Source organism: Myxocyprinus asiaticus, chromosome 21, assembly GCF_019703515.2.
Source record: "Myxocyprinus asiaticus isolate MX2 ecotype Aquarium Trade chromosome 21, UBuf_Myxa_2, whole genome shotgun sequence".
In the NCBI taxonomy this organism is placed as follows: Eukaryota; Metazoa; Chordata; class Actinopteri; order Cypriniformes; family Catostomidae; genus Myxocyprinus; species Myxocyprinus asiaticus.
Window position 1 is genome coordinate 6,212,501 of NC_059364.1, and position 13,000 is coordinate 6,225,500.

Consider the following 13,000-nt stretch of genomic DNA (forward strand, 5'->3'; position numbering starts at 1 on the left):
GTTGTTCATAATTTTATATACAAGCCCTGCTTTTGTATTAGATACAGTCATGCTAATAAAGCCACTTTGAATTGATAGATATATAGACAGACAGACAGACAGATATAGATATATATGATATGTTTAACCTTCTCAGAAATCAGATTCCTTCACATCTTCTCCACTGAATTTACCCTGAGGTGGCTGAAAGAGAGAGAGAGATGACAAGGCATCTTTTTTAAATTGTTTTATCCATCTGGCAGAATTCAGATTTACACATAATTACTGAGATAAAACACACAGTAAGAGAGGCCCCATTTTGGGGCCCAGAAAGAAAAGTCATGTTGATGAGGGGGTTTTCCTCAGCGATGACAGAGAGTTGGTGGATCACAAGGAATGTTTCAAATGTGTTAATGCTCCAGATATTACCTCACTTATCCCACCGTGTGTGTGTGTGTGTGTGTGTGTGTGTGTGTGTTCTTTGAATGTCTCTGATTAAGGTCCTCCTAAGAGCTCTGCTTTTACCCGAAACTCTGGTTTTGTGCCACAGAAAAATGAAGAGTTGATTCAGGCTTCCTGGCATCTTGTCTTATTTGCAGAAAATTTTACCGTTTCAATGTTTGTGTGTGTGTGTGTGTGTGTGTGTGTGTGTTACAGAAATAGTAATGGTCCATAACGTAAGGTGTTGTTTCATATCAGGCCTTATTAGCCAAACTGTTTTTGAACAGCTCTGAAAACTAAGTGAAATTTTGGACATGAATAAACATCCTAACACTAAAAAAAAAAAAAGTTCCACATTTTGAAAATGTCAGTGTTTCGTGTCTTTGAATAAAAGCAGTCTTTCTTTACTGCTAACCAGATTATCTGGACATTTGTTTTGTGATTTTCAAATGTGACTTATAAAACAGATTGTTCCAGTTGTAGATGCTAAATGGTCCTAAATGTCAATAAAGCATTCCAGCTGTATACAAAATAATACATACAGCTGGAACGCTGTATATATTAATTAACAGATTAAGCAAAATAAGCAAAACGGACAGAGCAAGACAGTCTGAAAGATCATTTAGCATTGCAGAATATGCTTTTAAGAATGAACTCACACACACAGACTCACAGAGTCACATCAGTCAAACTTAACAAGCACAAAGACCGCAAAAAACATGATGTGACAGAAGGACCAGTGAGGGATGTACAGGTGGGTCCAAAAGTCTGACACATTGAAAATTGGTGTGTGTTATTGATGGTTAAAGCAGTCAGTGCTGTTATGCTACTTAATCCCAGACTAAAGGTAATGGAGCTATTAGACTAAAGCCCTTAAACCCCACAGAGTGAGTGAGAAAGTGAGAGAGAGATGCTGAGGAGAGATCAAGGGTATTGTGTTCTTTATTTATAGCTGATGTTTGCTGATTTAGTTTAATAATATGCATTCAGTGACAAAGAGAGTGAATCTCAAGAAAAGAGAGAGAGAGAGAGAGAGAGAGAGAGAGAGAGAGAGAGAGAGAGAGAGAGAGAGAGAGAGAGATGGAAGGTAGTTTGACCACTTCAAAGAACTATTTTTACTTCAAACGTTGCCATCAGAGAACCTGCTAGTCCTCTTAAATTCACACACACACACAAACACACACATACATTCTGCATTATAACATCTTTGTTGTAAATAATATATATTGTATTTCCGTTTGATAAATAATGATGAATAATGTATGGAGTCATTCATCAATACTATTTGATTATTTTAAATATCACATTAGCTGCACTTACATTGTAACATTCTAATAGTTATATCTGCATGTGCCAGCTTTCTAAAGCTCAAATATTTTAACAAAAGCATTACTGTAGCACTTGAAAGTTCTATGTGAATGTAGCGCCACTTAGTGATTTACAGAATGTAGTGCCACTTACAGAGAAAAAATATTGCATTAATGAATGCATAGTGGAATAGTTCACCAAATAATAATAATAATAATAATAATAATTACCTTCGTGTCATTTCAAACACGTATGCTTTTTATTTATTCATTAATTTAGGGGCCGATCAGACCAAATGCGCTCAGGCACTAAAAAACCAGATCAAGCGCAGTGCATTTAACAGAATGCAGGTGAGACATTATTTTAGACATCCGTTTGATGCATGATAACATACTGAAAACAATGGGGGAAAGAGTGCAGATGCACACAAAATAACCACTTAAATTTCAGTCTGTTCCTCACACAAAGCTATCATATGACATCAGGAGACTTTGGATATAGTGTAAGAGTCATATGGACTACTTTTTGACACTTTTATGGTGCTTTTCTGACAGTGTCGCCATCCTTTTTCACTGTATGGAAAGTAGAAACTCGTACAGAGAATAATACGGGGTTGGAATGAGGGTGAGCGAATGATGACAACATTTTAATTCATGGGTGAACTATTCCTTTAACTGGCAAAAAACAAAAAAAAAGAATTCTGCTTTAAATTTTGAATCTCAATCCATCTTTGGAAGCGACTGGGTTAAAGTGGGAATGACTGCAGCATTCCTGCTCACAACGACTTCAGCTGTTTATCCTAAATCTGTCTTTCTGTCTTTTTTATGGCTCTAAAGACAACAGTGCTTTCAGAATTTTTAGAGGTATCATTTGAACGGGAAACATTCCGTTCACAGCCGAACTCTTGTTCTGTGAAAGTGCCTTAAACTGGGATACATTCATAGACACACATGGTCACTAGAAATTATATCTGACCCCTGGCGCTTTCCTGAAACTACAGCAGGCTTAACGTCACTCCACAGGCTCGTGGTTGGAACGAAAGATCTCGCGCAGATAAAGTCGCTGGATTGCATTAGAGCATCTATGGCTTACAGGGTTGGAGAAATGTTCCTGCCCTTAAGACTTCCAAGAACAACAACCGTGTGGTCTGGCAGTAGTGCCAGCGACGGGCATTTCCCTGAAAACAGTAAGCTTTGAAATAGAATACATGAAACTACTTACCTCTGAATATTTATTGGCAGAAGATGACATTTGCTTTATTTTGTCTTTTTATATATATATATATATATATATATATATATATATATATATATATATATATATATATATATATATTATCCCCTTTTCTCCCCAGTTTTTGGAATGCCCAATTCCCACTACTTACTAGGTCCTCGTGGTGGCACGGTTACTCAATCCGGGTGGCGGAGGACAAGTCTCAGTTGCCTCCGCTTCTGAGACAGTCAATCTGCGCATCTTATCACGTGGCTTGCTGTGCGTGACACCGCTGAGACTCACAGCATGTGGAGGCTCATGCTACTCTCCACAATCCACACACAACTTACCACGTGCCCCATTGAGAGTGATAACCAATAATCGCGACCACAGGGAGCTTACCCCATGTGACTCTACCCTCCCTAGCAACTGGGCCAATTTTGATGCTTAGGAGACCTGGCTGGAGTCAATCAGCAATCATCAATACTCGCTGAGCTACCCAGGCCCCCCTATTTTATCATTTTTAAGGAATGGAAAGCCTATCTATCTATCTATCTGTCTGTCTGTCTGTCTGTCTGTCTGTCTATCTATCTGTCTGTCTGTCTGTCTGTTGTCATCTATCTATCTATCTATCTCTCTGTCTGTCTGTCTGTTTATCTGTCTGTCATCTATCTATCTATCTATCTATCTATCTATCTGTCTGTCTGTCTGTCTGTCTGTCTGTCATTTATCTATCTATCTATCTATCTATCTATCTATCTATCTATCTATCTGTCTGTCTGTCTGTCCGTCTGTCTGTCTATCTGTCTGTCTGTCTGTCTGTCTGTTGTCATCTATCTATCTATCTATCTATCTGTCTGTCTGTCTGTCTGTCTGTTTGTCTGTCTGTCTGTCATCTATCTATCTGTCTGTCTGTCTGTCATCTATCTATCTATCTATCTATCTATCTATCTATCTATCTATCTATCTATCTGTCTATCTGTCTGTCTGCCTATCTGTCTGGCTGTCTGTCTGGCTGTCTGTCTGTCATCTATCTATCTATCTATCTATCTATCTATCTATCTATCTGTCTGTGTGTGTGTCTGTCTGTCTGTCTGTTGTCATTTTTCTATCTGTCTGTCTGTCTGTCTGTTGTCATCTATCTATCTATCTATCTATCTATCTATCTATCTGTCTGCCTGTCTATCTGTCTGTTGTCATCTATCTATCTATCTATCTATCTATCTATCTATCTATCTAATCTATCTGTCTGTCTGTCTGTCTGTCTGTCTGTTGTCATCTATCTATCTATCTATCTGTCTGTCTGTCTGTCTGTCTGTTGTCATCTATCTATCTATCTATCTATCTGTCTGTCTGTCTGTCTGTCTGTCTGTCCGTCCATCTGTCAGTCCGACTGACTGACCAGCAACTACTCAGAACACCTTAGCCATAGATGAATTATGGACCGGGCCAGTGGGGCTAGTTCCTAGTGGGTTTCAAGGTCACATGGTAATGAGGGCCCATCAACAATTAAAACAAATGTTTGTATACGCCTGAATATGTGGTCCCAAAAACCTTTAAAAGGCCCCTTCAACAAGTGCCATAAGTGAAAATCCAATTTCTTCCACAGACAAACTATTTTTCAAAAATAACTTACAGTATAAACGTTTTTTTTTTTATATATATATATATGGATATACACTACCGGTCAAAAATTTTTGAAACGCTTGACTGAAATGTTTCTCATGATCTTAAAAATCTTTTGATCTAAAGGTGTACGTTTAAATGTTTGAAATTAGTTTTGCAGACAAAAATATAATTGTTCCACCATATTCATTTATTTCATTATAAAACTAAAATTTAATTTAAAAAAAAAAAAGTTTTTGAAATTGATGACTTGGACTAAATAATTAAGAAAAGCAGCCAATAAGTGCCCAACATAGAGGGGAACTCCTTCAATACTGTTTTAAAAGCATCCCAGGGTGATACCTCAAGAAGTTGGTTGAGAAAATGTCAAGAGTACATGTCTGCAAATTCTAGGCAAAGTGTGACTACTTTGAAGATGTTAAAATATAACACAGTTTTGATTTAATTTGGATTTTGTTTAGTCACAACATAATTCCCATAGTTCAGTTTATGTTATTCCATAGTTTTGATGACTTTACTATTATTATAAAATGTGAAAACAAATTATAATAAAGAATGAGTGTTTCAAAACTTTTGACCGGTAGTGTACATATACACATATAAACATAAACCTTCACCTATATACACACATAAATTCCGGATCCAACATGGTTCAAAATGTAGGCGGGCACTATTGCGCTCTAGGGCCCTCTGACCTATAGGACCCTTTAGCCTTCCTGTGTCTACTTTTTGCTGTATATAAAAAAAAAAAATTTTTTTAAAAAGCTTATTGTACTATTTAATATTATAACTACATGTCAAGACTAACTATAATGTTGACTTGACAAAGCTTGAAATGTTAAAATAGTTTTAAAAGCATGAGGTTTGAAGGTTTTAGTTTGACAGTTTTTACGATCTTATTGTTGTTCCAAGAAGAATTTTCAATAAAATGACATAATGACTGTTATTTTTGAGCCCTATACTTTTCAGCCCTCCAAAACTCTCACAGTGGAGGGTAAAGTCTTTGAAGGGAATAGGAAATAGGGATGATCACTTCTGAGTGGAACGCACCCCATAAGTCAGAGTTAGGAAAGATATGGCAGAACAAGCCAGAACTGCCTGAATTCTGCCTGTATGATGCATTAATACAGATTTGATGCTGCAGGGTTTTGACTGAGAAGCAGATCTGTAATAAAATCAAAAACAAAATTAAAATAAAATAACTAAACATTTATTAAATAAATTACATAATTTGCATAAGATGACATTTAGTCAAAACATGCTCTTACAGGAGAGAGAGAGAGAGATTTAGGCTGTAAATAGATTTTTGATGGCTAGATGTATTTTTAAAATATGACATTATTAACAGTTCTTTTATTTATTTCTAACAGGTTACCAGTTGGAAAGGAGGCTGCGGAATGCCGGAACCGGAACAAAAATACAGTTTCTGCTGAGAACTAACCGTTTTAATCCCTGTTCCAAACCCATGTATAGACGCTGTAGGAGCCTATTTGTTAAATTTTTCAATATTTAAAGTTTTTGTTGAAATTTAAATATTTCATAATGTATAATTGCCCCTTTAAATATTTGCATATTAACACATTTATTATACATTTTGTAACATGTTTGCTGTGTTTACATTAAGCTGAAATATTTTATAATATTAACTTTTATACTTTTTCTCAATCGCATTGGCTCATTTTTTGAAACAGTCTTAACATTCTCTAACTGTAAGTGCAATTGTCACAACTGTTTTATGGGACATCACAACTCTATTGCATGTCTGTAAAATATAGTAACTCCCCCAAAACATTTAATTCATGCTTCAAAACCTACAGTAGTTATTGTGTCAGTAAATTGGCCAATGCTACCAAATGAACAGTTTTTTTGTCATTGTGTGAGCCGTACTGGTCAAAATGTTTAGATGTTTTTTAGATGGGGTGGGGGGGTTGTTGTACTTGCTTGCTTTGAATTTGAGCCAAAGCAATTGAGAAAAACTGTAATGATAAATGTAGTGCTCAGTTATTTTACCTGTATCCTCAAATAGTATGCAAGTAATCTATCACTGCTGTTTCTGATATTATATATATATAATTAATTCTAAAAAATGATAAAAAAAAATAAAAACAGTTTATTGCTTTCCTCATTAACAGAGCTCTCACACAAGAATGTTAAGAAATGTTACATTCATTCAGGATTTGTCCTATTTTTCTGAAGAAAAAACAAACACAAATAAGAAGGCTGTATAAATAAAAAATAAAAAAAAACATCAAAACAAAAGACGTATTTCATGTTCTTTGCATATATATACACCCAGAATCCAGAACTATCTACGTTTAATATATTAATGCACATTTACAAACAATTAATCTACACTTAGCAAAGTCATGTAAAAAATCAGAGAGAAATACTAATGATCAATAAATACTATTAATATAGGCTACTACTATTACTACTACTTATAATAATAATAATATAATTCATATATATATATATATATATATATATATACTGGGGGCCAAAAGTTTGGAATAATGTACAGATTTTGCTCTTATGGAAAGAAATTGGTACTTTTATTCACCAAAGTGGCATTCAGCTGATCACAATGTATAGTCAGGAACATTAATAACATGAAAAATTACTATTACAATTTGAAAAAAAAAATTGCAGAACTTCTTAAACTACTTCAAAGAGTTCTCATCAAAAAATCCTCCACGTGCAGCAGTGACAGCTTTGTAGATGCTTGGCATTCTAGCTGTCAGTTTGTCCAGATACTCAGGTGACATTTCACCCCACACTTCCTTAGCACTTGCCATAGATGTGTCTGTCTTGTCGGGCACTTCTCACGCACCTTACAGTCTAGCTGATCCCACAAAAGCTCAATGGGGTTAAGATCCATAACACTCTTTTCCAATTATCTGTTGTCCAATGTCTGTGTTTCTTTGCCCACTCTAACCTTTTCTTTTTGTTTTGCTGTTTCAAAAGTGGCTTTTTCTTTGCAATTCTTCCCATAAGGCCTGCACCCCTGAATCTTCTCTTTACTGTTGTACATGAAACTGGTGTTGAGCGGGTAGAATTCAATGAAGCTGTCAGCTGAGGACATGTGAGGCGTCTATTTCTCAAACTAGAGACTCTGATGTACTTATCCTCTTGTTTAGTTGTACATCTGGTCTTCCACATCTCTTTCTGTCCTTGTTAGAGCCAGTTGTCCTTTGTCTTTGAAGACTGTAGTGTACACCTTTGGATGAAATCTTTTGGGTGGGGCAATTTCAAGCATTGTATAGCCTTCATTCCTCAAAACAATGATTGATGATGAGTTTCTAGAGAAAGCTGTGTCTTTTTTGCCATTTTTGAACTAATATTGGACTTAAGACATGCCAGTCTATTGCATACTGTGGCAACTCACACAAACAAACAAACACAAAGACAATGTTAAGCTTCATTTAACAAACCAAATAGCTTTTAGCTGTGTTTTTAAAATGGCAAGTGATTTTCTAGTACCAAATTAGCAATTTAGCATGATTACTCAAGGATAAGGTGTTGGAGTGATGGCTGTTGGAAATGGGGCCTTTCTTGATTTGATCAAAAATGACTTTTTTCAAATAGTGATGGTGCTGTTTTTTACATCAGTAATGTCCTGACTATACTTTGTGATCAGTTGAATGCCACTTTGGTGAATTAAAGTACCAATTTCCTTCCAAAACTGCAAAATCTGTACATTATTCCAAACTTTTGGCCCCCAGTGTGTGTGTGTGTGTGTGTATGTGTATATATATATATATATATATATATATATATATTATTTTTTTTTTTTTATTATTATTATTATAATGTGTTACAATCATGACATACCATAGTATAGGTGTTATGAACTTATATACATGAATGAATATATGAACATATATACTATATTTGATATGTGCACAGATAACTGAAATGTCTAAATAAAGAAGAAACATACAAGTGTTATATCTCTGTTCTCCCCCTTCATCGCTGCTTGACTTGGGTGAAATTAAGCTGTGTCACCTGAAAGATAAAACTTTAATAAAATAAAATAAAATAAAATGTTGGCTCTGGTAAGTAAACAGCAGTAACACTTTCAAGATTTATAAACAGAAACAAAAAATGTGCTGGCTTTTCCGCAACCCGCAAAGCACACTGTCTGAAAGTAAATGGAATTTTGGTCACAAAGGCAGTACCGTGATCATACAGTAATGTCACATGTAACAGGTCAATATGCTCATGCATTTTTATTTTTTATTTTTTATTTTTTATTTTTTGGTATATGCACGAATTGAGTATATAGGAAATTAATATAATAATACCTGATTAATAATAGCAACAGGAAATTACAAAGAATACTTTATAGGCCTCTGTAATATTATTATTATTATTATTATTATTATTATTATTATTAAATTTTGTGTGAGTGTGTGTGTGTGTGTGATTGTTAATACTTAAAAGAAAATGTGTGGAAGAAAAAGACTGACATTTAAGGTTTAATGATCACTTTTGTTCTTTCACGCATGCATTACATGCAAAACAAAAGAAACTATAATGGAATACTGCTGTCTAATTTTAGTAAGGCCTACAATGCAAATGCACATATTACAGAACACTTCTCTAAAGTACATAGATGGCCCAGATTTGTATTATCATGAAGGTAACGTGGTCTGCCTGAAAATAAACATTATATATAAGACACTGACAAATCATCAGTAGTCTTTATATGTAATAGCCTACATATGATGTTAGACTATCCAGACTTTTGATAAAAATATTAAAAAGCGAGATGGCATGCTAACTCAAGCAATCCAGACTGGTAATGTAAACAATTAGGAACAGAATGTGTGTTGTTCATTCGAAGTTCAGTATATTATCATTCAACGCTAGTACAAATGTGCAAGAGAAAGTGAAATATAATTATAATAAATATGATAAATATTATCAAGCAGCCAAGACATGCAACACACACTTACAAAACAGGTAAAGGAGGTTGTTGTTTCAGTCAGCCATAGGTCTGTATTATTCACTTATTTACAGTAAAAACAAGAGGTAGATATCTACCCCATTCATATTACCTTGGATGTAATGATTAAGCACACACTGTTTTTCTCTGTTAATAATAATAATAATAATAATAACAATAATATATATATATATATATATATATATATATATATATATATATATATATATATATATATATATATATATATATATTTAAGTTGATCTTTTCTTCAAAACACATTAATGAAACAGTATAGGTTATATATTTTCAAATATTTTAAAATTAACTGCAAAAATTTTGATAACATCAAATTACACCCAATCTTTTCTCAAGATCATGAATTCGAAGGCTTTTTCAAAATTCAAGTTCTGGTGATGTAAAAATGACGCCATAGTATGGGGCCTCACTTTTCTCTTGCAGCAGATGGCAGCACTTTTATTACCATTGGAGGTGTCGAGTCTGATCGCTTCCTCTAGGGGGCGCTCACAACATCTGAATAATTAATGAGATTGAATTGTCCATGTTACGAATCCTCACCCTTTTCATAACCCTGTTTAATTTTGCCCCCTACACAAATGAAAAATGTGATTGTCAATAAACACTATATTTTCACGTCCCCTTCATATACAGAATGTGTTAATATAATGGATAAAACTTTAATGTCTCACATGTCTAAAAATGTATTTTAAATAATTTCACTTTTATTATTATTATTATTATTATTTACTATATATGCTGACTGTAACTTTCCATTCTATTGGTCTTTTTTAATATAGGGCCTACCTTTAACTGACAAAACCCTGCAGGGTATGCCACTATTTTTAGTGGGAAAACAACACATTCATAAGTAATTAATTGCAATGCAGTCTGTGATGTTTTGTGGTATTATGCTTGCTTTCCTCAAAAACATCTTTATATTTCTCAAAAACATCATCTTCAGTTTAAGGTTCGGTTTATGCAGACTTAAAAGTGTATATTCAGCATTTCTGTGCTTGTAACTGTAGTATTTACTGATATGGCCCATTTCCTTGACATTATACACGAAATGTTTAATGTTCCGTCCAGACCATAAACCACAAGTCGGTCTCTTTAAACCCCGCCCACATTACAGACCAACCAATCATAGCGCTTTTTTTTTCTAAGAGGCGTGTGTACAGCGCGTACAATTACAGAACCGACGCAATCTGACGTCACATTTCAGTCTGACCTGCAGTTAGCTTAGCGTTTCCAACTCTTGATGTATTCATCTGGATTTGATTTCGGACGCGTTTTATCTGGTTGTAATTCAAAAGCAGGCAGGTAGAAAATCCGGACTGACAGTTTTGAACGCTGACTGATAATCTAAGAGCTTTACAGAGCTCTGTTTTTAGTGCTTCAGAGTGAATTTCACGTGCTAGCTCGAACTGATCTTCAGCACTAACAGCAATCATGGGCTCAAGAGCTTCATCTCTACTTAGAGAAGAGGACATTGAAGAAATCAAGAAAGAAACTGGATGTGAGTATCAGTTGTGGGTGGGTTGATTGATTGTGTGTTTCTTATACAATCTATAATGATGATGAATTATAATGACAGTGCTGTCTCATATGTATAGTTGATATATCTTGCAGTGTATTTAAAACTGTTTTAACAGCATTCTTTTATATTTAGCCTATTATACGTTAAACTTTTGTGACCTCATATTTATTGAGAACCTACATGAAAGATTAGTAGTTTTAAAAATAATTTTGTCACGCTACAGGACCATCAAAATGAACTAGTAAAGACAAAAAGTTGACAAAAATTATTGAAAAACTTAAATTGTGAAGTGTAAACCTTTTCTGATATATTCATATAAAATTTACCCTAAAATATTGATTTACAATAAAAACTCATGGACCTGTTATGTGTCAACTACCCATTTAACAACTCATCAGCTCATAGGAAGAGAATTCATGACCTGATTTGGTGGGTCATTAAATGTTTAAATTTGGTGGGTAAATGTGCTCCATGTTTGAAAACTACTTTTTTTTTTTTTTTTTTTTTTTTTTTTTTACCCACCCGCTTCTACGGGGCCTTTATCTGGAGTGTGTGTGATATGTGTGGTGGGATGTTTTAAAGAGAAATGATGTATATCTCTCATTTTCAGAAGCTGCTGGTGTGTTTGGGTGTGTCAAAGTTGATTTATTGTTATTTGAAATATGTCCCAAAGAGCCAGAGGGCAGAACATGTAAAAGAACTTTACAAGACAAACATATATACACTGATCAGCCACAACATTAAAACCACCTGCCTAATATTGTGTAGGTCCCCCTTGTGCCGCCAAAACAGCGCCAACCCGCATCTCAGAATAGCATTCTGAGTTACCACAATTGTACAGAGTGGTTATCTGAGTTACCATAGAGTTTGTCAGTTCGAACCAGTCTGGCCATTCTCTGTTGATCTCTCTCATCAACAAGGCATTTCCAGCCACAGAACTGCTGCTCTTTGGCACCATTCGGAGTAAATTCTAGAGACTGTTGTGCATGAAAATCCCAGGAGATCAGCAGTTACAGAAATCCTCAAACCAGCCCATCTGGCACCAACAATCATCCATGTGATTATCTTATCAGCCAATCGTGTGGCAGCAGTGCAGTGCATAAAATCATGCAGATACGGGTCAGGAGCTTCAGTTAATGTTCACATCAACCATCAGAATGGGGAACAAAATTTTATCTCAGTGATTTGGAGCATAGTATGATTGTTGGTGCCAGATGGGCTGGTTTGAGTATTTCGGTAACTGCTGATCTCCTGGGATTTTCATGCACAACAGTCTCTAGAATTTACTTAGAATGGTGCCAAAAACAAAAAATATCCAGTGAGCATCAGTTCTGTGGCTGGAAATGCCTTGTTGATGGGAGAGGTCAACAGAGAATGCCCAGACTGGTTCGAATTAACAAAGTCTACAGTAACTCAGATAACCGCTCTGTACAATTGTAGTGAGAAAAATAGCATCTCTGAACGCTGTTTTGGCGGCACGAGGGGGACCTACACAATATTAGCTGGTGTGTGTACATATACATATATAAACTGTTTGAACTTTTGAACAAATGAACTTTTAAAACTGCAAATATTCGGCCTGGGTAGCTCAGTGAGTGAAGACGCTGACTATCACACCTGGAGTCGCGAGTTTGAATCCTAGGGTGTGCTGAGTGACTCCAGCCAGGTCTCCTAAGCAACTAAATTGGCCCAGTTGCTAGGGAGGGTAGAGTCACATGGGTTAACCTCCTCGTGGTCGCTATAATGTGCTTCTCGCTCTTGGTGGGGTGCATGGTGAGTTGTGCGCGGATGCCACGGAGAATAGCGTGAAGCCTCCACACAAACACTATGTCTCCGCGGTAACACGCTCAGCAAGCCACTTGATAAAATGCGCAGATTGATGTCTCAGACATGGAGGCAGCTGAGATTCGTCCTCCGCCACCCGGATT

At 35.5% G+C, this 13,000-nt stretch overlaps 1 protein-coding gene across 1 annotated transcript in view; it reads left to right on the top strand.

The window, feature by feature from the left end:
* The first annotated feature begins 10,743 nt into the window (after window positions 1–10,743).
* Window positions 10,744–13,000, top strand: part of LOC127411993 (calcineurin B homologous protein 1) — a 30,035-nt gene continuing 27,778 nt past the window's right edge. Inside the window, exon 1 of the mRNA XM_051647999.1 lies at window positions 10,744–11,051. Coding sequence (XP_051503959.1) covers window positions 10,985–11,051 — 67 coding nt within the window. The 5' untranslated portion in view covers window positions 10,744–10,984. The remainder of the gene's footprint in view (window positions 11,052–13,000) is intronic.